Genomic DNA, 25,645 nt, shown 5'->3' with positions numbered 1-25,645 from the left:
GTAGGAAAGAGAGAGCTGGTGCAGGAAGAGGATATGTCCGTACTGAGATGGCTTTTCTCTGCTCTGCAGGTTTTATGGCCTGGGCTGCTCCTTCAGCTGAGCCCAGCAGCCCATGCGCCAGCCCTGCCTCTCCTCCTGCAGACCTCGGTCAGGGTGGTAAAGAGGATGCAGGAGGAAGGCAGGCTGCTCTTGGACAGGAGGTGTGGCAAGGTGAACAAAGGTGAGTCCTAGTATTTTATCCACCCGCTCTTAGTCCTTCTGTAGCAAGAGGTGTCTGCCCCTAGGTGGGGGTGGGGATCAGCTCTCGGCTCTGGTTCCAGCTCACTGCAAGGACACAGCCAGCCGTCAAGGCACAGGTAGAGCTCAGAGACAAATGCAAAAGATCCTTCCAGAGCCTGATGGGGTGTCTCCCCTTTCTGTTCACAGGGTGTCGGTCAAGCCCCAGGGCCACTCTACTCCAGGAGCTGCTGGCTCGGCTGCTGGTGAGTAACCCGCAGTCAGGAGGTTTTTTTATGCTTAGTGGGAAGGGGCTGCTCCTGGAGCTGGCTTGCAATGCGTAGTGGTGGCTCTTCTCCCCGCAGCCCCCAGAGGAGATGGCTCATCACATTCCTCTTGGTCATTGCACATCGACCCAGCACCTCTTGGCATTTAACAGAACCAGCGAGCTTTCTGAGCCAGCCACCTTCCTGGCTCCCCTGATCCTGGGGCTGGACCAGGTCCCCCAGCACTAGTTAGTGCAGCCCTCAGACGGCACCAATATAAGCCAGCTGGAATGAGCCCTTAGGGACTGTTGTGCAGGTCCCCTCCTGCCCCCTGGCCTCCAGCATCCTCCCTTACCAAGGGACAGCTGGGGATTCCCTCTATGGCCCAGCTGCCTCTTTCGGGCTGCTTCATGCTCCCCCTGTGCTGCTCTAACCTAGGCCCAGGATCTGACCCAACAGCTGCCTGATGGCCTCTGGATAAGCCTGTCTCCCTTCATCTGAACTAGAGCCAGCCCAGGAGTGAGAGGATGGAAGGAGCCAAGAGCTGCTCCATGGAGTGTCCCCAATCAATTGAAACATTCATCTCAATCCTGTCCTGGTTGTCAACTCCACCTCTCTGTTGTCTCCTTCCCTCCATCACTGAGCTCTCCCCCTGCACCTGTAGGGAGCTCCCTTCTCACACTGCCTTGCAAGGGAGGGCTACAACCACCTCTGCCTCTTTGTCCGCCAGGTGCTCGGTGCGTCTTCATCCATGACAGTGCAGGTCAGAAGGGCAGCCATGTTCCTCCTCTTCCAGCTGATGAGCATGTTCCAGGCTGCCTCTGGCCGATTCTGGGATAATTACACAACGGAGATGCTCCTCTACGTGGAAGGTGAGGGGGGAGTGTCTCCTCTTGCAGGAGCTAAGGGAGGGGACACTGTGGTGCTGGGCTAGAGAGGGAGAGGCCAGGGGCTCCCTCTGAATCCAGGATAATATGATGCTGTGATGCTGGAATCAGAGAGGATCATGTCAGGATCATATCCCTGGTTCATCTAGCCCAGCCTCCCGTGCCTAGACAGGAAGGATCCTTTCCAGGACCATATCTAACCTTCATCTGATCCCTCACCCCTGGGGAAGGATCTTGGCAAGCAGAACTCCTGGGTATTTCACATCAAGGGATCTGGGTCTGAGGAGCATTGTTGTCCATCAGTGATTTGCAAAGAGACATGGGTCCCCTGGGGGTCCATGAGTTGGCAGCTCCTCCCCACCCCCCACCAAACAAGAGCCAGGTTGCAGGCTGCTCCCCAGTAGAAGGGTCTAAACACAAAAGAAACTGACCTGCCCATCTCTTCCAGATCACAAGACCTGCTTCTGCCAGAGGGAGTGGGAGCAGCAGCTGCTGCAGGTAAGGGTCAGAGAAATGGAGGGCTGGAAAGGAACTCAAGAGGTCTTCTAGTCCAGCCCCCCCCACGCTGAGGCAGAATTAAGAGGCCTCTCAGCAGCACTGCATTGGGGGACAGAGGAAGCGGCTGAGCCTAGCAGATAAAATTGGAGACGCACCAGGGGCAGCTCACAAGGATTCACAAGCATTACGAGAGACATGGGGGGTGACAGTGCACGCTCCTTCTTCCTCTCCCCTCCCAGCTATGGTGGATTCCTGGCTGGAGCTATTGAGAGGACCAGTTTCTTGGCACCTCTCGTTTCTAACTGGCTCTTCTTTCCCTGGCAGTTCCTCGAAGACCTTCTCTTCCTCATCTCGGACCATACCTGGCTGGGCTATTTCATCACTAGTATCAGGCGCCAGCTGGCCCACAGCGATAAGCGGCCCAGTGACAAGGTCAGTGTCCTGGAAGGAATTGGGGTTCAGTGCCTAGTTCAGAACAGCAGTCGCTACCCAGTGGCAGCTTGGGGCCAGTGAAACAGACAACTATATCCAGTGAGCTCTGTGCACGCCAGGCCATGCCCAATGCATCCAGCATGATGGTGTCTCTTTCACAGAGCTTTCTCTACAAGTGCTGGGGCACCGTGCTGATGTTTTCTCCAGAAGAGAGCATCAAGCCCCAGCTATGGCGTCTGGTGGAGATGGTCAATTTCAAAGAAGAAGAGGAAAGAGAGGTGAGGTCTTTGCTCCTCCACTGTCAGGTGATCCCTCATTCCTTGTCAATCCCCTGATGCTACATGTGTATGTTCTACCTTGGACAAGGTCCAGTGGATCGAAAAGATCTTCCTTAACCCATGCCCACGACAATGACTTTGAGAGCCCATCCTGGCCCCTTGGCTTGTTGCTTAGCATTTCTAACCTCCATCTTCCTGTCTCTCAGGGATTCGCCCGAGCACTTGGGCTGTGTGCCAGGCAACATCTATATGAGATTTTTACCATCCTGGAGCACTGGGAAGAGGTCGTCAGCAGGGTGCAGCTCCAGCCTTCTGCTGCTGGCTCTCTGGAGGTACAGTCCCACCTAGCGTCTCTGCTCTTTCATCCATCCCTTCACCAGCCTTTGCAGGTAAAGGGACCTGCCAGGGAGGACCCTGCTTCCCAGAAGCCTATTCAGCAAAGAGCTGAATTTCCAAGCCAGTGGCTCAGCCTCCATGGAGGGAGCCCTTTCCTTACTCCTCCATTGAGCTGCAATCACAGCACAATGGGGTGGATCCAGGGGGGAAGGTGGGTGCTGTTGTATAAGCTCTCCAGGGTATCTCCTGGGGAGCTCAGAGATGCTCCACGCAGCCCCATAAAGAAGGCTCAGAGAGGACCCAAAAGACACTGCCATGCCATCAGCTCCGGCTGACACGTTTCTCAGCAGAACAGACCCTTGGTCTTCCCCTGAACTGGGCTATTTCACAGACCTTCCTGGCAGACTCACAAGGGCTGGCATGTCTGACATTCCCCCCTCCCCTCTTCTCCCCTCCCACACCACCACCATCACCTTCCCAGTAACTCTCTGGGCCAGTGCAGTCCACTGTAGTCCCAGTGACATCTCTGGAGCTAGGCTGAATTAAAGCAGCTGCTCGTGCGTCCCCTTCAGCTGCCGGGTCACCTCAACCCCCGAATCCTGGGGATCTGGGAAGGGCCTCAGAGTCCAGGCAATTCAGCTCAGCAGAGCAGCATTTGGTTGCTAAGCCAGCTGGGTGAAAAATCCTCCCCTGGCCCCATTTGTGAGTTAGGAGCAGCTGGAGGCCATCCCTTCTCCTCACTCTTTCCTTTGCAATTCTCAGGAGCCAGCTTCCATCGAGCAGCTGAGAAGCCTCCTGCTCCTCACCTATGGGCACGTGGTCCACTCAGTCCCCACAGACCTCATCCTAGAGACCATAGGCTACAAGATCCTGACTCCCATGCGAAAACACTATTTTCTGAGCCCACATGTAAGTCAGAGCCCTCCCCTGACCGCCCACGCAGCACCTACCCAGGCTGCACACACCAGCACAGAGCTATGTCTTTGCATAAACTCAGCTGCAAGGGCTGGCCCTTTGCCCCAGGAGGGGCAGGAGACATGAGAACAGCACCATTCTCTGGGACTCCCCCATCTCGATTAGCTTCTTCTCTGATTCCAGGCCCATGGAAGCTAATGGAAGGACTCCCACCTGGGCCTTGTTAGAGTGTAACTGAGCATCACTTGGTGCTATTGTCCCAGAGATGACTGTACCCTCTTTGGTGCCTCTAGGCTTGTGCTGCACCCAGGGATGAGAAGAGAAAGATTTAGGCCCTGTTTCCCCACACACTGCAGTCAGTGGGGTAGCTGGGCACAAAAGGCGCATTGAAGGATTCAGGCCCCTAGCCCAGTTGACAGGTTCTGGTGCTGAAGGGGGATTTTTGAGATAACTCTAGGTTGTTTTCTTACCATGGGAGGTTTGAGGCCGATGTTTAGTCCTACACCCAATGCCTATATGTGCGTCCTAGTGAAAAGGAGAGGGGATGCTAGTTTGGTTTAACTGAATTTTTCCTTGGAGAATGGACACCTTGGTAGAGAGAGCCCAGCCAACTGCAGAGAGCAGCAGATTTCTATTCTAGATCAGATAATTACGACCTGTCAGGGGAGCTGAACAGCTGCAGGCCCATTGACAGCTCTGGGAACTGCAAGTGCTCAGCACCTCTGGAAATCAGTCCATTCCTTGCACCCATCTCCAGAGGTGTTCCCCTAGGGAATACAAAGATGTTCCACTTGGCAAGCCAGGTCCTTCCCCTTAGGCGTGACGGCAATCCAGCCTAGGACAGCAGCTCCCTTGTAGAGACTTGCCCTGTAGCCTTGTGTCTCAGCTCTCTATTGTCTGTGGCTGTTCCCTCATTGTTCTCTCCTCCTCCTGCCTGCGAGCCCAGGACCCGCTGGTGAGATCTGCGTTTGTGAGAAGCCTCGTGCTGGTGGGTGAAGCTGTCACCCAAGTGAGCAGGATTCCCTTGGTGAGCCAGGACACATACACTGTGCTGTCCCCCCTGCTGGTGAGTGAGCACGCTGGGGTCCTGGGAGGGGTCCCTAGGTCAGATGCACATGCTAGAGTATCCAGCGTTGAAGGCCATGCGCTGTGTTTGCTACCGGGTGCCTAGGGCTCTACATTGTGCACTGCAAAGCCAGTGCTGATGCCAGATTCTTCTGGTGCGATTCCAGCCCAAGGATTTAGATGACACTATTTTCCATTATCAGATTCATGCTGCTTACACCTGGGACAATTCCCATCCCACTTCTGAGGTATCTGCCCGGCACCCAGAAAGTGCCCTGGGGATTAACTCCAAGGGTTTTCACTCTGGGACATGTTCCTGAGGAGTTAACAGGTGCAGCCCTCCCTTGGTTTGCAGGAAAATATTTGACCTCAGCTGTTCAGGACTCTAATGCTCCCATTCACAATATCGCCTCCACCCAGTTCCCCCTTCCCTGCTCCGTGACAGATGCTGAAGTTCCCAGATGTGCCGTCAGGAATGGCGAAATAGGTGCATTCTGGCCACATGGTCGCTCCCAGGCCATCTTCCCAGCTCCGTGCCCCAGTGCACTGCACGCTGGGACTGAGGTTCGGTAGGGGCATCAAACAGCGTTTGGAGATTCCATGTCTTGCTGAGTAACCGGGCTTCCCTGAATTCTTTTGCCTTTGACTCTCTGCTTTGTGCTGCAGGAGATCCTCAGAGGCAAGGACCGCGCCCGGCTGCAGAGCCCCGACCACAAGTGTGCCCTGCTGGCTGTCTCATACATAGGGTATGTCCATAGGGCCTGACTCACCTGCGGAGCTCAGCAGCCGGGGAGGGGCAGATGGAGAGAGAGTAAGTGAGGGAGGGACAAGCTGCAATAAGAACCAGAGGATGCTTCTCCCTGATGGCTCCCTAATGTGCTATATCCTCCTCGGCCTCCGGGTCACTTTATCCAACCCCCATCTCTGCATATTGCCTGGAAAAAGGGAGACCCTCCCGTCAGCATGAAGTGCTGTGAATGGGTGCAGCCGCAGAGCAGGGCCCAGGATCATCCCCGGAGAGCAGCTTCCCCAGCAGAGCCCCTGCCGGGCCGAGGGGGTATAGGCATTTCCAGACAGGACCATTCCCTAGCTGGTGGCTCCTGGAGCTCTGCTGATTAGGGTGGGAGCTGTTCCTCCTGCCATCAAACTCAACCTGACTCATGCTGGGACCTGTCTCCGTTCTAATGGCCCCGTCTGCTCCATTCCTTCCAATCAGGAAATTCCAGCCTCACCTGTCTAAGGAGCAGGTGGCTGAGACCATCAGCACTTGTATCACCAGCTCCATGATTCAGCGTCCAACCCTGGCGAAGCTGAGAGGGACTAAGGTGGCAGAAAGCTCCGCTATCCGGGCAGAGGTTAGTGAGGCATAGACAAAGCTCCAACTTCCACCTGCATCCTTGGTTGGGAAACTCAGCCACCCCCTTGCTCAGTAGCTGGACCCTGGCCCAATGCAGAGAGCTACATGTCTAGCCGAATCCAGCCCTTCGGTTTATTTTCCAAAGGGCTGGTGACAAGTGGCTATGCAGTTAACTCTGCAGTTGGGTTGGCAGGAAGGACAGCTGTAGAGGTGAGTGTCTGTGAGACTGTATAGAATTACCCTGGCTTCTTGGCACAGGGAGCTAGAACCTACACCCAGTTTACACCAGCTGAGGTTCTGGCCCAGAGCATTAAATAGCATATGGTGCAGAGGGAGCAAAAGCATGGATTCGGGACAGCTACACGGCCAGGCCATGACTCGCCCTGCCACAGAAACAGAGATTAGCTGGAGCGGGGATGAACAGCTCAGCCCATGGCAAGCCAGCGGGGTGTTGGGGGCAGCTGGGACCCCTCCAGAAGGGGAGGGAGGAGGCCTTCCCTCCAGAGCCCAGCACAGTACATGTGTTGGTTGGAGAGCCCAGGTGGGAAGAAGGATTCTTTGGGAAAGGGCAGCCCATGGTCCAGGTGAGACCCACGTCTATGTGCAGGGGAATCAGTATCACCTGGGTAAAGGGACCCTGAATATCAACAGCATCTGACTCCAGACAGGAGGGATCCACTCATCCCCCTGCCTCATGCACCCCACCTCCCTTGCTATTTACTTCCCTGCTTCTCTCTGCTCTAGTCTCTCCAAGAACTGCCCTGGGAGGGCCTGGATCATGTGCTGCAGACATTCCTGGAACAGCACCTGACTCCCACCACGCTACTGCATCTGTTTCTGGTATGATAAGGAGGGGCGAGGGCGAGGGACCCATTTGCACTGGCCATCTGGGGATGGGCCGGCTGCTCAGGTTCTACCCGAACCACAAGAGAGAAGGCTCCAGTTGATCCCAGGTGGGGGGGGGCGCGGGGGGCTGAACAGGCCTCCCAGCTGCTGTGAACTAGCCAGTCCCCACAGGGCATACATCCAACCCTGGGATCAAGCAAGACAATCCTAGTCTTGCTCCAGGGAGTGTCCCTTTGGCCTCCTAAATTTGGGTTGGCACTCCTGTGCCCCTGAAGGAAACAGCCCTGAGACCCCACAGAATCAATGGGGAGAATCCTCAAAGCCCTGAGCCCAAGACCCTCAGGCCTGTCCCAACGCGCCCCAGACAGGAGAGGAGCACTGAGTTCCAGTGTCGGGATGCAGAGGAGAAGGGGTTAAATGCTCCCTGTCCTCTCCCTGCTGGGGTGGGAAGCAGTTTCTGGGGGTTGCCCCAGCATTGCTGCCACTCACACGGCTTTCTCCCTGCTCCCCAGCACTTGCAGCCATGGATCTCCTCTCCCCGGGCCCAGGAGAGGACACGAGCTGTGAGAGCCAGCGCCCGGCTCTTCATGTTTTATCAATTCAAGGCCATCACCGAGGTGAGCAGCGCACACCCTGCTGCCCCCCCCCCCAGCACTCACATAGAGGGAGGGAAGATGATACAGACAGAGCTGGGCTCGCCCCAACACATGCCCTGATTTTCTGTTCGGTGCCCCATTAGGACCTGAAACCCATGACAGAGCAGGGCTACATGGCTGGGCTGCTGACAAGCCAGGCCTTCGATGCTGAGGAGGCCACCCGATACTGGGCATCTCAGGCTCTCTACTGGCTCTTCACGCCTTGCAAAGGTAAGATGGAGTACAAGCAGTCGCCACTTCTCAGCCTTCACAGCCCCGGCCGTTACCTAGCGAGCAGGGCTGCAGAGAGAACATGGCGCCTTCATCGCAGCCCTGACCAGGGGGGACAGAGCAGAAGTGGGTTGGTGTCTACTGGGCTAACCTGGCATTTGCCCTTCATCAGATGCCTGGGATCATCTGGGACCTCCCCTGATCTCACCCCACCCTACCACACCTTCTACATCAGGGTGATAGGTGGGCAATTGGCCCAGGAGCCAGCTGAGAGCTCACCCCAGCTGCGGCCGGAGTCTGGCTCTTTGGCACCTCTGCCCTGGCTCGATGGGGAGGGGGAAGAATCTGGCCCGAGAGCTCTGCCTGAGTGCTGCTGGTTTCTCGTGCAGCCGTCGTGTACAGCAAGACAGGGGCGGTGGTGACTGTACTGAGCAAGGCGCAGAAGGATGCCAGCTGCAGAGAGAGCCCTGCCCATGTTGCTATGGTGAGTAAAAGAGACTGCGGCTGGAGAGACAGACACGCATATGGGAAAGGGCGGGGGTTATTGTCTGCTTCCCTCGATGAGGAGCCAGCAGATGGAAATTCCTGGGTATAGTTCCAGTGCCTACTCACATAGCCCTGGGCACAGGCTGCCAGTGCCTCTGTCCCCGTTTCCCTGAAGAGCAAACCCACCTCCCCAGGCCGCGGCTCGCTGCTCACACTCGGCCTGTGCCTTTCCCTGCAGCTCATCGTGGAACACCTGCAGTCCCGTGACCTCATGCCCTTCAGCTTCACCCTGCTGGTGGGCCTGCTGGAGAAGGGGGAGTGTGCTGAGCAGCTGGCAGGCGTCATGGAGGCGGTGCTGAGACAGCAAAAATCAGAGCTACAGGGCCAAGTAACGGCTGGGCATTGGACATCTTGGGCAGCTCCATCTTGCCCCATGCCTAGAATTCCTGGGGCCTGAGGGAGGATGTGGAGGGGAGACGTCCGTTCTCACCACCACTGATCAATGGGACCCATCATGCCCTGTCTGCCGGGCGGACACTAGGCACGGCCCTGTAATCCTTTGTAGGCTTCGATCCCAGAAGTCTGGCTTGCCTGGCTCACTCTCTGGGAAATGTGCCCTATTTCCAGACCCCATCCCTCAGCTGGGGGAACAGAGCCTGCAGTGGGGTCCTCAGTGTCACTGACTCTTTGCCTAGTGGACACAGATTGACATAGGGCATGGAAATGCATCCCAGACACTTAGATCCCACTCTGGTGCTGAAGCAGCCCAGGTGTGCTGTCACAAGGGGAGGTACAGCCGGGATATCCCTCAGCGCGCCCTCTGCAGGCTGGTGATCTGCCTTACCACTGGCCCTATGTCCCTCCAATGGGCCCTTAGTGCTACAGAGCTGGATCACAGGTGGATGCTTCAAGGTACCAAACCCAGAACCCCCCTCGGCTTGGTCGCTCGCTAGGAGAGTTTATCCACGGCCTTCACCAGGCCATGGGACCGTTGACCTGTTTCTGAGCCTGACCAGCTCCTCCTGGCCTTTGCCTGCCAGCCACCCACAGCGGGGGTAGGGTCTCAGCCCCTGCTTTGCTTCCACAGGTGCAGGATCTCCAAGCCGCTCTTTCCTACACACTGAGCCCACCCCGGGGGGTGCGGCTGAGTGATGGGACAAGAGACATCCTCCACCTACTGGCTAGGCAGCACACTAAGACCGCAGTCAACATCCTCCTGAAGATGCCCTGGCCTTACAAACAGTGAGTGCCGGCCCTTCGGAAAGGATAGAACCCCCCACTCCAGCCTCCGAGCCCCCCTTAATGGGGTCACTCCACAGCACCATGGTTAGATGCAGCACAGATCCTCCCCTTGCACACAGGCCCCCAGGGAACAGCCCTTGCCCGGCATGCGGTCGCCATTAGCCTCCCTGTCCCTTGGAGGGCCTCAGAGCTATTCCTAACACAGCTGTCACCCTCCCCCACTTGGTTCTGTGCACTGCTAACCAGTCCACCCTCTTCCAGTTTGGCTGTGCAATGGCTTAGCTGGCTGGAGGCCAGAACAGTCTTCCAGGGCCCCTCACCACAACACAGACCAGGAGAGACCCCATGTGAGCAGGGTCACCCGTCAGCATGGCCCCCTGCTCCCAGCAGGTCATCTCTCCAGGCTGAGGCAGGAGAGGGGCCAGCCTAACTGCATCGTTCCCCACAGGTGCCCCTACACTGAGCATGTCCCACAGGGGCACCCCCTCCCCCCAGCTGGGAAATGCCCTCTCCCCCCTGGAATCCCAGCCTGGTCCCTTCCCCATCCCCGCACGCTTTTAGACACCTCATCCTACCCCTAGAGGCTGGTCTTCTCTGATTCACTAGCCTGTCAGGTTCCCCAGGGCCAGCAGCGCCTTCCTTGCATCCTGCCCAGAGCTGACAAGCACAGAGCCCATTTTACAGCCTTCTCCAACACCCCCCCCATCCCAGAGCCATGGCGTGGCCAGAACTGGAGCCTTGTTCCTCCTGAACTCCCCGCCCCCTGCCCCATGGGGAAGGAGCTCCTGCTCTTCTTGCCCACAGCACCACATTCTCTGCCCCCCCAGCGCAGGAGATCCAGCCCAGCACCGAGCCCTGCCCCCCCTCAAGGGTGGGCACCTCCTCACACCAGCCCCCACCCCTGAGCCTGGAGTCACTGCTTTCCCCCATGGGGGCTCTAACCCCAGCCCCTCTGGTTCCCATCAGGAGAAGGCAGCAAGGGAGGGAGGGGGTCCCCCAGCTGGGAGAAGTAAGTCTGGCCACCTCCACCCAGCCCTTGCTGTGACACAGCACCCCTTGGCAGTGCCTAGGCAGGAGGGTATGAACCCCTTAGGACTGGCCAGGGCCTGAAGGGCCTTGAGGTCAGCCACCAGCAGGCTCAACCTGCTGCTTCTGGCCCGTCGCCCCTCAGAGGGTGTCATCCCCAGTGTGTCCCAGCTAGGCCCGTCCTCTGTGTTAACTCCTTGGACCTGCCATCCCCCTGTCCGTCACAGCCACATCAAGGCCATCTGGAGGTTCCTGGGTGCAGATCCCGTGCTGACCAAGGAGGTACTGCATATCCTGCTGTACGACAGCCCGGAGAAGGGCTGGGCTAACCCTGGACAGACCCAGGACAGGAGCTGCCCCCAGTCAGCCCGGCTGCCCCCGGCGGTAAGTTCCCATCACTGGCATTCAGCCCCCTTTCCTGGCTCCATTCTGTGCACGGCCACCGTCTTCTGACTGTATCTTTTCACTTCCAGACCACATACGGCCTGTGGGAGCTGATCGGGGGCCTTGGGGCAAGCAGACACCCTGGAGGGACGCGAGGACGATCTGTTCGCCTCTTGCTTCCTTGCCATTGCCAACCCCCCGCACAACACCTCTTAGGAGTCCAGCAGGACCAGCGCAGTGACACCAGTCCACGCAGGTAATGTGCGGGGGCTGATGGATCGCAGCACACCACATAGTGTCTGTGCTAGCCCCTAGGAGGGGGAAGCTTCCTGCTTTACCCTCGTTGTCCAGGGACCCCCAACACCTTCGGGGACCGAGGGTTCAGATCAGTCAGGTTTCTTGTGCCGAGGAGCAGGCAGAGCTGCCCCCGGATACTCAGGGAGCCAGAGAGCTCCTCAGAGTGGGCAGCTCAGCAGGGTGATGAGGGGGGAGCAGAGCTGGGGAGCAGGGCAGAGCTGGCTGCTGTCTCTATTTACTCTCTGCTTTGAAGGCTTTGGACAGGACAGGCCGGGCCTGTCACTGAGCCACTTCATCCCTTTTCTGCAATGGGCCCTAGGGGGCAGGGCTCAGAACAGCAGGGGGCACTGTCTGGACTTTTCTCCCCAGGGTCAGTTTCCTGGGGGGAGGGGCAATTTTCACATCTTCGGAGGAGAGCGAAGGTCACATCTGCAGACACACACCCCTGCCCCCACAGTTGCGGGGGGGAGAACCAAAGGCAGAAGTGGGGCAGCATCTATTCCCACCCTGATCCTTCAGTGCTGCAGCAAGGGAGTCCTCCCCCTCACCCCACCCAGAGAGCAGGGCATCCCCGCATCACCATCTCCTGCCTCCTTCTCTTCTCAGCATGGCCGTGCAGGCCTGGCGCGGGTGCTGCGCCTCAGGGGCAGTCAGCCAGCTGTGGAACTAATGGACCAGGAGCAAGGCTGGCAGCTGCTGGAGGAGGCCAGCCCGAGGGTTCACTCTCCTTAGCAGGTGAGGACAGAGGCTGGAGGAGTCACGTTCTCGCAGTGGGACAGAGATGGAGGGGGTGGTCGGGACCGGGCCGGATTCCGGCATGTGCAGGGTTGTCATGCACATGTCACACGAGCTCTTGTTCTCTCCCAGAGCCATAGTGAGCCACCCAAACCTGGCCCTGAAAAGCATCCCACAGCTTCTCCTTCCCAGCCTCCAGGCCAGCCAGGAGGGTGAACGCATGGCCTGCACCGCCCTGTTCGCAGAGGTGAGACTGGAGGACCAGGGGGAAGGGTTAACCAGGCCAAGAAGATGATGGAACAGGGGCCAATAGCTGGTCAGCCAATGAGAAACGGTCCTGGTGGTGTATTGCTTGTAAATTAATCCCTCTGCTGGGGGATCTGGGGTGGGGTTTGGGAAGCACCCCACTGGAACCAGAGGGAGCGCTCTCCCCTGCACATATCACTTCTGTTAGCTCAGCTGAAGCCAGCCCCTCGTGAACAGCAGTCGTAGGGATCTAAGTCACCTCCTGGGCCCTGATCATACTCCCTTCCCCTTGCTCCCGCCAGGCTAGGACCCACTGGCCTCGCCCAGCCCTCTCTGACAGCTCCTATTCCTTCCCTTTAGTTCCTCGGCAGGCCCCCTGCTGATGGAGAATGAGCCCAAGGCCATGCGGAAGCAGGTGCTGAAGGCCATGCTGCAGCAGACGCAGGACAGCAACATGCCACATTGGTGGGCAGAGCCCTGCATGGCCTCAGGAATGCAGTGACCGCGTTCCCGGACAAGGTGGGTCTGGAATGGCAAGATATTAGGCAGAGGTGGCTGGGTAGGAAGCTCCTGGTTCCCCTTCTCCTCACCCTATGGCTCCTATGGAGAAGACTGGGCTGTAGGCTGACTTGACAGGACTGTGATTACACTCAGGCTGACAGATTGTTACTCACCGAGCGGCGTCCAACCCCTTCTCTGCAGGTCAGAAAAAAGCAAGAACAGATTCTGGCGAGCTTTGTCCACGCCGTATGCCAATCCTGCGACCCCTGCGCCATTCTGGATGCAACGGAAGGGCTCTGCTGGATGCTGCGGGACCCCAAGGTGCCTCTGAAGGCGCATGTTGCCGTCCCGCTGGCCATGCAGGCGAGAACTTTTTTGAGGATGTAAGTACCAAGCAGGGCAGGCCCCAGGGTGCTATAGGACACTCCCCAGGAGGAGATGCTCAGGACCTGCCTCACACGGAGGGGGCTCAGTGTCCGATGTAGGCACATTCCTGGATTTGTGGGGCAGCTCAGTTCCTCTGCCAGGGGAGGCAGGGATAGAATCATTCTTGGGCCCTGGGCCCACAATTGTTCGGCAGCCCTGGGGCCCAGCAAGAAGGAGAGGAGTTTGCAGAGAATTGTCCTGTCAGTTTGAACTAGCTGAAACCTCTCCGGGCTCTGCTAGCTGCCAGGCTGATTCCCAGAGCATGTGAGGGCCTGAGCCTCTCCCCCTAACCACCCTGAACCCCATGTCTGCAGGAGAACAGCAGCCTGAGGCGGGCCTCCATAGAGCTCTTTGGCCACCTCAGCAAATTTGTTTCCAAGAGGTCATCCCTCTTTGGGGCTGAAGTGGAGAAGAGCATGGGGACGCTGCTCATCCACCTACAAGACTGGGGATCCCCAGGTGGCCCAGGTGAGTGCAGCTGATGGCTCATATGGGCAGGGGTGGCTGCTGGGGGCATTCTAACAACATGGCAAGGGTGGTGCAAACTCCCCCTCCCAGCCCCAGATCTCTTCAGTGCTGCCCTGTGGCACCCAGGACTCCCCCACTCATCCCTCCCCCACCCCCCACAGAGCTCTGCCAGTCCTCAGAGTGTAGCTGTGGGGGAGATCTGTGAGGTTTCCTTCTCCTCTTCCATTCCCCACAGGCACCTCCAGCCTCCCTGCCCAGCCCAGTCAGCCTCTCCGAGACCGTGGCTCCATTTTACAGCCTGCCCTGTTTAGTGGCCAGGCCAGGTCTATCTCTGGCCTCTAGCAAGTGACCTAACCCAAGCAGGGCCTGAGGGAAGGGCAGGTCACTGAGACCGACTGGTTCTCCATTGCTGCTGCCCTGCCCTCACTTGTATGTTAGCGCCTACCTGGGAATGACCAGCCTCCTGCAGCAATCTCCCCTCTGCCGGGTAGCAGCCCCTAGTAGTGCCTGGGATTGAGGGGAGGCCAAGTACGTTGGGACACCGGACAGTGCTGTTAACCACCAACAGGAACCCCCAGGGAATGGTCCCTTCCCTGCTCCAGGAGTGTCCTTCTCTGGCCCCAGCACTCAGGCCTGGCTCCCCTCAACCCAGCCAAGCTGGAGATGGGGCCCATGGGGCCCTGGGGAACAACTGTCAGGCCAGACGAGGTTCTGCAAAGAGCTGGCTCCTTGCTGCTCCGGCACAGCGGAGTCTCCCCAAGCCATGCAGAGCCTGCGAGTTGGCAGCCCGTTGCGCTCAGGGAAACTCACCCAGCTCCCTTCTCGTCCTCTCCGGCAGGCGTGCAGGGTGGCATTGCTGCACTGCGCACCCTTCCTGAGCTACCAGCCCCTGCGCACCGCTCGTGCGGAGCCAGCTGGCCGAGGGAGCAGCCCCCACCAGTCCCCACCTTCCTGAGCGAAGCCTGCAGGACCCTGGTGAGTGAGCTCTGGGGCGTGGGCCCTGCAGGACTGGGAAGCGGGAGAACCTAGACACAGAGGATTTCACTGCTCCAGGCAGGGCCAACTCTAACTTTTTTGCCACCCCAAGCAAAAAAAAGAGCACCGCCCCACTGACCCACCCCTGAGCGCGGCGCACACCCCGGAAACAAAAACAACAACAAAAAAACCCTTCCCTGCTGAACCCAAAACCCCCCCAAACCTGAGTGCCCCTTGCCTGCCCCAAGAATGGCCACCCTTTACAAGGTGCCGCCCCAAAAATGTGCTTGGTTGGCTGGTGCCTGGAGCCGGCCCTGGATCCAGGGAGCCCCCCACTGACTCAGCCCCATCCCCCGCCCTTGCGGATGGCTCCGCTACAAGTCAGCTCTGTCTCATGGGAGGAGTCAAGGGGGAGAGGGCTCTGGCAGCCAAGGGTTCCTTACCTCCCTAGCAGGCAGCTCCCCTCAGCCTGGGGAGGATGTGTGGCTTGGGACTAACTGGGTTCTTGGCTTCCCAGCTCCAGGACTGCCCAGGGAGGCTGAGCAAGAGGGCTGCCTGAGAGCAGCAGCTGCCCAGCAGCTGATAGGTAAGATAAGAGCTGGAGCTCTACTTCCTATTATCCCTCTCTGCCCCATGAGCCCAGGGCCCAGTGCTACATGCACACTGCCGACGGTGGGAGGGGCTGGCCGCCTCTGCCTGCACACAACCACACCCACCTCCTCCCACACACACCTTCCCACCTCCCTGGGACAAAGCAGGAACCAAGACTCCCTGCAGCCAGATGCGGGAGGGCTCTGTGGCCAGAGGGTCCTCTCTGTCCTGGCCCTGGGCAAGCCCAGCACCTGCAGCAGGAGCAGGCCCGAGGGAGAGATCCTGCCTCCCAAAGGTCTCACCCTGGTTCCCCCCTTCTCCCGCCCGAGGCACTGGCCCCAGCCAGGTCCCCCTGCAGCCTGTACAGAGAGGGCAGAAATTCACAGGAAGCCCCAGCCCTGCCCACCCCAGCTATCACTAGCCATGCAGGCAAAGAGCCAGGGCAGCAGCTCTGTCACACTGTGCTTCATGCCAACTCCCTGTGGGTCCTGTGTGCACAATACCTCCCTCCTAGCCTTTGTGTGGCACGAGGCCAAAGGCAAAATGATCCCAATAATCTTGGGGACTGACCCTCTACCCAGCTCCTTCCCCTCCTCTGCTCGGATGGACTGGGGGTGGGGGAACCTTGAAGGACAGAAATACAGGTAGGGGGCTGGTGCCCTGCATGCTGTTAAATAACCAGGCCCGCCTGCTTCCCTTAGGACACATGATGGAGAATTGAAGCCAGAGAAGAGCAGGAGGCTTGGACCCCCGCCCTGCTGTAAGTCCCAGCTGAGGGTATTGCTGTTCAGGGAGGAGGGGTGGGGGGAAATTGGGGAGTGGTTCTAGGGGCAGGGGGCAGCAGCCACACCGCACGGTGGCTTGGAACCAGTACCCAGTTGGAGTGACCAGCAGAGTGTAGGAGGAGGGAGAAAACCCTCGGTGCTGGCTCTGGGGTATCCTCTCCCCAGCCATAGTTTGAACCTCCCTGCCCCATGAGGTGTTGCCTTCCTGGCCCGGGCAGGAGCCATGGCTGGTCAGCAGGGTCTGGGAGTCAGAAGTGAGTCATTCCTGGCAGGCAGGGGGCAGTGGCAAGCAGAGATGGGGTGGACTCCACAAGAGAGGGAAACAACCTCCCATGGGAGACCCAGATGCTTAGAGGAGACTTTCCCCCACTCCCTCACGAGCTGCGATGCCGCCAGCAGGGACTCTGAGCAGCCCCAGCCAAGTGTGAGGCTGGGATTGATCCGAGCCTTATTTGGTGCTAACTCTGCAGAACCCAGCCTGGTATATGCCAGGAGGTCGTGTTGCAGACCCAGCACTAACCATCTTTCCCAAGGATTGCTGCCAGCCCCCTGCAAGTGGCAGCTCTGAGAGCTCTTGCACGCACAGAGCAGCTGACCCCCACCCTGTCCCAGCCCCAGCTATGCTTATGGGGATACACTAGCTTTGAGCCACCCTGCCTTCAACAGCTGATCATGCCACAAAGGGCTGCGCCAGTGCTGAGGAAACAGAGCCAGCTGTTGAGGAAACACATCCCAGGGCTGGAGTGTGCAGTCCAACCCCTTCAGCGCATCACAGACATTAGTTCTGTCAGAGGCTGACCCTGCCAGCTGCTCAGTAGGCAGAACCCAGCCAGGTGCTGAGCAGGTATCCCAGGCCTGGTGCTTAAATACCTGCAGAGGCGGCAGTCAGCCCAAGAAGGGTGGGCAGGGGTTGGCGTAGAGCAGTGTCCCCAAACTTTTTGTGTGTCAGGCACCAGATGAAGGACCGTGACGGCGGTGGAGTATTTGCCAAAATTCCTCTGAATTTCTGCAACATTTCAGCGGTGACGCCTCTCGATGACATCACTTGTCGGCGGCAAGCGACGTCATTGAGAGGCGGCGCCGCCAAAATGCCGTGGAAAATCGGTGTCATTTCTGTAGATACTCCACCACCGGCCAGAACACAGATGCATTTAGATGCGCCCGCAGGCACCACGTTGGGGACCCCTGGCGTATAGTCTCAGGCTGAACTGCAGGCCGCAAACAGAGCCAGTGTCACTTCTCACAACCCCAGTCCACAGAGCAAGAGAGGACTAAGGCTGCTGCAGCCAGAATTTCCTTCACTCTGGCTGCAGGGCCAGAGCTCACCCAACATGTGACCCTGGCTGTCAGAAAACTCCCCAGCTCCCTCTAAAAAACGATTCTTCCCCTCCCCCCATCATGGCAGAGGATAAACTGCAGGGGGCCAGCTCTTGCTTAGGGAGGGAGAGTTTGAGCTCCTTAAATGGCTAAGATGGCTTGTGAAGAGCAACTAACTGAAGGGATATAGACAAACACAGAAGCCTGTGAAAGAACGAGTGGATTCAAGAGAGCAATTAAAGACAACAAGGACATTGCTGAGAAGCTAATATTTTTGTGTATGCATCTTCTACCTTTATCACAGAGGCTGTTGGAGAGAGATCCTGTCTCAGATCGGTTCTCGTCTAGAAACAGAGGTACCACTGGGACTTGAGAGAGCAGCAGAGGCAGTCCTGGACCAAGCTGATAATTTACAAAGTAACCCCACCACACACACTTCTTCGATCTGGATGGGTTTCGTCCTCGTAGAAGCCCCCTGAGAGACGATTTGACCAATCAGGGGAGTTCCGGGGCTGGGTGACCTGTTCAGAAGTGGGTCATGTGACCCCTCTAACAACTCCTCCCACCTCCCTCTACCAATGAGGAGGAAGGGCCCTACCATCAATCAACCTAACCCACCCCTTGACCCTTTAAACCCTGCCCACCTGTCACAGAAGTCCCACCCCATGGAGATATTACTTCCGTGGTCAAGGCGGCCACATGACTGGAAGCAAGATGTGCATTGTGACCCCTCTGAGAACTCCTCCAACTGCTCTCTACCAATCAGGATAGGTTGCTTCCCCCGTAGCTCCGCCCCAAGAGGAGATTTGACCAATCGGGAAGGAGTTTGGGGCAGGGTGACCCATCCAGAAGTGGTTCCTGTGACTCCTTTAGGAACTCCTCCCATCACCCTCTACCGATCAGGCAGGTTTTCAGCTGTTGGGGACCATCCCCAGAGGAGATTTGACCAATAGGGAAGAACTCGGGGGAAGGGTGGCCCGTCTGCGAGTGGTTCGTATGACCCCTTTGAGAACTCCTCTCATCGCCCTCTACCAATCACGATGGGTTTCGGCTGCACAGGACCGGCCTGAGAGCAGATTTGACCAAAATAGGGCAGGTTCTGGGACGGGGTGAACCGCCCAGAAGAGAGTGGTGTGACCCCTCTAAGAACTCCTCCCAGTGCTCTCTGCCAGTCAGAGCACAGCACCATCACCCCATAACTCCCAGCGCCTGGCAGAAGAGGCCATATTTTACCAAGAATGCGTGTTTTAGAAATCATGGAAACATGGACTCCTTTACCACTCCCGTGAGAACTTGAAGACTTTGTTTTAGCCTCAAGCACCTTTGGACTTGTGTGGAGAAAACGCTACATCAGCAGCAGTTCCAATGGGGTCCTTTGACTCAACCGTTCATGGATACGCAGGAACGCGACCCCGAAACCCAACCTCTCGTGAGGCACCCCGATGAGTGTGACGGCCTCTCATTGTCCACCCCTGTAGAGGCGGAAGACGATCATGGCTTGGAAGAGTCACCGGCAGACAAGGAGAATGGAAAAGACGTCACTCAGGTAAATGAATGATTAAGAAGGGACAGTTGAGGATGGGATGTAATGGGGTTAGGAACTAACCGGGGATTGCATCAATCTAAAACAAGCAGTGGGGGTGCTTACACTGTTTCTTTTCTGAAAAATCTCTCACAGGTCAACAATGCCTTTCTAGAGGCCTTTGAGAACTTACCCATTGGAAGAATGAACCAAGTCAGACTCCCTTATAGTAGGGGTAATGGCGTCCATTTTTACAGGCGGCTGTAAAAGATTATGTTAACCAGGTGATTAATAAAACTTATTTAAATGTGTCAATATGAATGTGTCCCCCTCCATACTTGTGTTAGTGAAAGACGGTACCAAGTGCAGCGTCCAAAAATTCCCCTTCTTAGCAGACATCACAGGGGCTTTTAACCTCCTTGTATCTGTACACGGATATTGTAGAACACCAATTTCCGGGGGAATTTTCTTTTCCCCTGTTACGCTGCGTCCTGTCCAAGGAAGGAACAACGAGTTTATCACCATTATCTACCATAAGCCTCATTACGTCCTTGTCAGTAAACACCACATCGACACCATCACCACTGAAATAAAGACAGATCAGAACAAACGCATCTCATTTTGCTTCGGCAACGTGATCGTCAAGCTGCATCTGCATCCGCAGAGAGAGCGAGGTTTCTAAAAAACTAAACACTATTATGGCGATCTTAAAAAATTACAACCACCCCACCATCTACAGGAACTATTACAAAGCCCAGGCTGGATACGCCCTTCCTGGATATCATGGGGCTCTCGTGATGTACGGGGCTGGTGTGGGTGGAATATTTCGTTGCCTCTTTTAAAAGGCCGTACCGCTTTTGAGGAGGGGGCTAAAGATTATTAAACCCCATGTAAAAACTACTGCTCAAAACATAGCTAAAGATGTGGTTGGTAGGTCATGTCTCCCGCGCTGTTCTGGAGAAGGTGGGGAATACAGCCTCACAGCAAGGATCGGGGATGATGTACATTAAAAGGAGAAGGAGAAAGAGAAATGCCTCATACCCGTGACACACAGGTCCCTCAAAACCCTTTTAAAGAAGGGCTTTGACACGCAGGGCCGGCCAAGAGGAAGCCTGGGCGAAAGAGGAGATGGTCTCTGCCTGGTAAAAGAGAGAGATTTTAATCAACATGGACTTTTGTTCGCTGCGGGTCTGAAGAGTGCATCAAATCTGAACTAGACTTGTTTCAAATAACCCCTACGCAGCCCAGCATCAAGAAAAGCATCTACACTGAGATGCTGCCTCTATTGGCCATTTACGGAGTCTGCCCCATTGACTTTTTTATAGCAGGGAATGGCATAGATGATTTGGATTTAACAACACACTGCTGTACCTGTGTTGCAAGACTGTAAAAGGAGACGGAACTGAACTCGCAAAGGATGCCGCGGGTGAGCCTGGTGAATTACCCCAGTAGCCTCTATTTTCTATCATTTGGATTCACGCTGGGAGACTGCCTCAACTGTTACCCTTACAGGGCCTTTCTAGAATCGGTGCTCAGTTACAGCGATGACACTCTCGCCACACAATTTTCTGCCAGCCTGTTTTACAAAGGACACAGCCGGACAACACCAAGAAATTGTATTGGATGGAGGGAATCTAGGGCTGGATGAAGCAGCACTTTCAAGCTGCATCTCCTTCTATGCCCGTGGCTCCATGGACTGGGTCAAGCAGCCCTTTCAAACTGTTACCCTTATGTGTCCCAGATTCAGCACATCCCTATCCTCACTCTCACATCACAATTGTACTGGCGGTAATGTACTTGATGAGCAAACCCCACAGTATTTTGAGCTCTGCAGGGATCTTAGCTTAGGTAAAAGAAGTGTTGCTGTAGAGTGAATGGGGGAAGCTAATAACATAAAAGAAAGAAGAGAGAAGCAACCAGCTGAACCATACAAGTTATTTATTGAATACTAGAGATCACTACACAAGGAGAGCTAAAGCAACATAACATACATAATTAAAGGTTATACCTAAGGAAGAGAGAGAGAGAGAGAGAGAGAGAGAGAGAGAGAGAAGGGGATCTCACCACTCCCTGAAGCTTGAATTAGTCAGGGTTCCCAGGTGATGGTGGTAGTTCAGGGTCCTGAGGGCAGGAGACAGGCAGAGCCCCCAGCACGATCAGTCAGGAGACGGAGTCCCAGTGGAACTGATGCAAAGCTTGGGTCTATGCATCAGAACGTTTGCTGAAGGGTGAGTAGGGGTTTTTGTAGAGAAAATACAACGATTCAAGAGAGAACACTAGATTTGTTTCTAGGTAAACTGATGATTCAAGGGTTTTCTTTAGGTTAGACCAGGGGTAGGCAATCTATGGCACATGTGCCAAAGTCAGCACATGAGCTGATTTTCAGTGGCACTCACACTGCCCAGGTCCTGGCCACTGCTCTGGGGGGGCTCTGCATTTTAATTTAATTTTAAATGAAGCTTCTTAAACATTTTAAAAACCTTATTTACTTACATACAACAATAGCTTAGTTATATATTATAGATTTATAGAAAGAGACCTTCTAAAAACATTAAGATGTATGTCTGGCACACAAAACCTTAAATTAAAGTGAATAAATGAAGACTCAACACACCACTTCTGACAGGTTGCCGACCCCTGGGCTAGACAATAGGAGCTGATCACTCTTGGCTATGGGTGATGTTTTCTTCCAGGAAGCTGACAGTGCAACTAGGCTGCTTCAGTATTTGGACATCAGTCAAGGATTCCTTACTAGAATTGGTCTCATGACTGCTGAGCTGGGTGTGGGCAGGCATAGGTTCATTAACATCTGGAGCAGAGATTCCCATGATGCAGTGCATCCCTGCTTTTTCTGGTCCCAGAGTTCAGTGCGGTTCTCTGTTCTCCATTCTGTATGCAAATTGAGATGTCTCCCTGTCCCATCTTTCATGCAGATGAGGCTAAGGGACTTGTCTCTGTTCTTCATTCTATATGCTAATGGCGATGTCTTAGTCTTGTCACCCTTGTCAGAGGGGTCTAGGTGTGTCTCCCATCCGTCCTTCACTGCTCTCTGCAAGTTTTTTCCTCTGATGGGTCTTGGTTTAAGCAGAGGCTGGTGGAGGGGTGTGTGTGTCTTTCATGAGTCAGGCTGGATACTGCACCCTGGTTCCCCAAGAACATCCGTGGATTGGGGTGCTTGTGCTGAGCGAGTATCCCCATCACAACCTTACACCATGGTACCGGCTCTGATCTTCCATCCATTGCAGCTGCTGCATCAGTCGTTGTATCCATTCATCAGCAGAACCAGACCAATCGCTTGTATAATTTGGAAACCAGTGATCACCACAATGGGGTGAAGCATGAGATTCAAAAGACCTGTTGCACTGGGCTCCACCCAAGCACACCAGAAGTGATGGCCTGCGTTCTTACCTTCATGGCAATGAGACCATTCCCAGTGAAATGGGGGATGCAACCTCCTTGAAGAGCTCAGGATCGGCATTTAAATGTTGTATAGTCCATATAGGCACAGTAAACTTAATATCACAACTCACAATGGTGGTACATTACAGAAACAACAATTTATGTAAGGCACTGTGGGTTGGATCCAATGGTCCATTAACCAACACAATATTACATCTTGTCCTTACCACCACACGTTGCTTTACCAACATAGACAATAACAGACCCCTCTTCCTGGATAATCTCGAAGGAACAGTGAGACTTACCCCTAGGTACCCATTCATCCCAACCCTTATGGCTAGTTCCAATCAAGGGGAGCACTTAGAGGTGCAATGTGAGAGATATTCATGCCCTCTAAGTGGATTTGAACCTCCTTCGGAGAAGTCCTCTTGTCACAGACTACATGACTCTTAACAGAACAAACACTGGGAGATTTTAGGATGGCTTTCTAACAGGGAAATCGCCACTCCTCAGAGATAAACCATGGGAGACAGTTTCTCCCTCATACCCGTTGAGCTGAATCTGTTTAGTGGTAGGTCTCCCTTTGAAGATCCTATCCGGTAGCAATTGGGCTAACAGACCTGGGTTCCCCACTGTTCACTGTAGCCCTCACAGTGGGTCTCCTCCATACGTCACACTGACATCTTGCAATCAGCTAGGGAGGCCTATGGGGAACAGGCACCCCTACTGATCGTCAATCTCCCGAGCCTCACCTCAGAAGAGGGGATAGGGATCTGGCTTTGACAGGGAGTAGGTGTGGGGGATGCCCTCCATACTGGGGCAGTAGTTGTGGGGGAGCTCCCTGCATAAACTCTGTTTTCCACATGACCTGAGACAAAGCATTAATCAGGATGCTGAGGGGCTGGCGATCATATTTTCTCATATCCTCCCCTAAATTCACCAGCTCCTTCCAAATCATGTTCCTAAGGGTCTCCTTGGGTCGGTGCTGCCCAGGGTTTGTCAGAGATACGGGAATTAAGATCGGGAGGGTGCATGGCAGAGTGTAGGACCATGATTTGTAAATGTGGTAGCCTGCGTGGGCTAATGAGGTAGTATTTTTGCTGACTTGTCTTTTTATTCCTATTCATATGCATGTACCATTTTTGTTATCCAAGTTATGAATGTTATGAACATTGGCTGTGTACTGGATTGATTTCTAAATAACCTTAGCAGAGCATTGGTCTGTTCCTGAAGAAAGGAATGTTGAAATTAAGTACCCAATCAAGCAACACTTAAAGGATAATGGATCTTGGAATGCTCCAAGCCACAAGAAGTCTACTTGAGGACATTCAAAGGTAGCATGTAAACAATGGAGCTACCTGTAAAAACTGTGAGTCATGCATGGACATGTGACTTTCCCAGGTGACTCCAAAAGTCCATCTGGAGCTGGCCTTTGCATAGGAGTGAGGAAGGGGGTCCTCCACCCAGAAGAGAAAGTCTATTGAACCCCTGGGAGAGATCCCTCCATTTTGTCTTCAGCTGGCTAAAGAGAGAGCCCTCCCCACTCCCCAGGATACTTGAAAGAAACGGGAACAAAGGAGAGTGTGCAAGGAGTGTGAGTGATTGCTTGACCCGGACTAAAATGAGATTAGTCTGTAACAGGGAGCATTCTGGAACTGGCAAGGATCTTATCTGTATTCAGTTTGTTTAGACATAGATTTACGCATTTTATTTATTTTGCTTGATGACTTATTTTGTTCTGTCTGTTACTACTTGGAACCACTTAAATCAGGGGTCAGCAACCTTTCAGAAGTGGTGTGCCAAGTCTTCATTTTATCACTCTAATTTGAGGTTTCAGGTGCCAGTAATACATTTTAATGTTTTTTAGAAGGTCTCTCTCTACAAGTCATATTATTATATAACTAAACTAGTGTTGTATTGTAAAATAAACAAGGTTTTCCAAAATGTTTAAGAAGCTTCATTTAAAATTGAAATTAAAATGTTGATCTTATGCTGCCGGCCCGCTCTGCCCGCTCCTGGTCTGGGGTTCTGTTCACCTAGGCCAGCAGCGGGCTGAGCGAGGCCTGCGGCCAGGACCCTGGCTGGCAAGGGTCCAGCAGCCAGAACCCAGACCAGCAGCAGGCCTTATGGGGCCAGCGGCCCGGATTCAGAGGCTGGGGCAGAGGGTGAGGCTGGGGCTGGGTATGTGGGGGTGCAGATGTCAGGCAGAGGGGAGCTTGGGTATGTGTGGGGGTTGCAGAGACAGGGCTAGAGTTGTTGGGGGTGGGGGGAGATGGAGTCAAGCAGAGGGCTGAGTGTGTAGGTACAGGGCTCAGGGCAGGGGCCTGGGGTGTTTGCAGGGCAGAGGGCAGTGTGTGGGGGGGTGTCAGGGCTCAGGGGAGAGGGCTGGGTGACTGCCCCCCTAAGAGCTCCCAACCCTGCTGCTCCTTGTCTCTGACTACCCCTCCTGGAATCCCTGCCCCCACCTGCCTCCCAGGACACCACCGCCTATCTAAACCTCCCTGTTCCTTGTCCCTGGACTGGACCCTACCCCCTACTATCCCCTGACTGCCCTGACCCTTATCCACAGCCCCATCCCCAGCCAGACCCCCGGGACTCCCATGCTCCATCCAACCGCTCCCTGACAGGACCCCCAGAACTCCCAACTCATCCACCCCCCCGCTCCTTGTCCCCTGACCACCCCCTCCAGAGACCCCATCCTAACTGCCCCCCCAGTACGCTCCTTGCTCCTAGTCCCCTGACTGCCCTGACCCCTATCCACCCCCCCCCCCTAACAGACCCTGGGACACCCATGCCCCATCCAACCCCCTCTGCTCCCCAAGTGCCCCCTCCAGAGACCCCTGCCCCGAACCACCCACCTCCCATCCAACCCCCCCGTCCCGACTGCCCCCACCCCTGGACCCCTTACCATGAGGCTCCACACAGAGCTAGACACTCTGCTCTGCGGGAGCACACAGCCCCACCCCTCAGAGCGCTGCGCGTGGGCGGCAGAGCTCCAGTTGAGCGGGAAGTGTGTCTGCCTCCCTGCGGAGCCAAATGCTGCCCCACAGAAGTGCGCAGCCCCAACCCCCAGAGCGCTGTGCGCGGTAGCAGGGCTCCAGGGAAGGGGAGAAGGTGGGGCAGGGGCCAGCAGCTTGCTGTGCTCAGACCAGCGCTCCGGCCCGGGAGTACAGACCCCGCGGCTGCCCTGCCCGGAGAGTGGGGCCATTTGCCCGCTCTGTGTGCACAGCTATGCTTCTGCTCCCTGCCCCTGCAGGGGGAGTGGAGGGTAGAGGACAAGCAG

At 55.6% G+C, this 25,645-nt stretch overlaps 1 protein-coding gene and 2 long non-coding RNA genes across 5 annotated transcripts; 2 read left to right on the top strand and 1 right to left on the bottom strand.

Annotated features, from left to right (window-relative positions):
• Positions 1–2,062: 2,062 nt before the first annotated feature.
• On the top strand, positions 2,063–12,067 carry LOC115658808 (maestro heat-like repeat-containing protein family member 1). Its single transcript, XM_030578262.1, has 16 exons — positions 2,063–2,299; positions 2,461–2,577; positions 2,784–2,909; positions 3,676–3,822; positions 4,775–4,855; positions 5,560–5,639; positions 6,110–6,248; positions 6,995–7,090; positions 7,609–7,713; positions 7,836–7,962; positions 8,352–8,446; positions 8,687–8,836; positions 9,536–9,690; positions 10,944–11,100; positions 11,190–11,356; positions 12,004–12,067. Exons 1-16 carry the CDS (start codon positions 2,063–2,065, stop codon positions 12,065–12,067), a joined length of 2,043 nt encoding a protein of 680 aa, XP_030434122.1.
• A 2,605-nt stretch (positions 12,068–14,672) lies between these two features.
• Positions 14,673–17,832, top strand: LOC115658607. The gene is made up of 4 exons (XR_004002357.1): positions 14,673–14,748; positions 15,266–15,334; positions 16,041–16,099; positions 17,746–17,832. It is a non-coding gene; the product is annotated as an uncharacterized LOC115658607 (long non-coding RNA).
• LOC115658606 lies at positions 17,647–21,067 on the bottom strand. 3 transcript variants are annotated; one of them, XR_004002355.1, is made up of 3 exons: positions 21,028–21,067; positions 20,005–20,102; positions 17,647–19,454 (listed from the first exon to the last, which is right to left on the bottom strand). It is a non-coding gene; the product is annotated as an uncharacterized LOC115658606 (long non-coding RNA). The 3 variants fall into 3 exon arrangements; XR_004002356.1 differs by lacking the exon at positions 21,028–21,067 and having other exon boundaries at positions 17,647–19,224; positions 19,324–19,454; positions 20,005–20,264; XR_004002354.1 differs by lacking the exon at positions 21,028–21,067 and having other exon boundaries at positions 20,005–20,264.
• Between the last annotated feature and the right edge of the window lie 4,578 nt (positions 21,068–25,645).

This window comes from Gopherus evgoodei, chromosome 10 (genome assembly GCF_007399415.2).
Source record: "Gopherus evgoodei ecotype Sinaloan lineage chromosome 10, rGopEvg1_v1.p, whole genome shotgun sequence".
Lineage (NCBI taxonomy): Eukaryota > Metazoa > Chordata > Testudines > Testudinidae > Gopherus > Gopherus evgoodei.
This window is presented reverse-complemented; position numbering and strand designations above follow the sequence as displayed.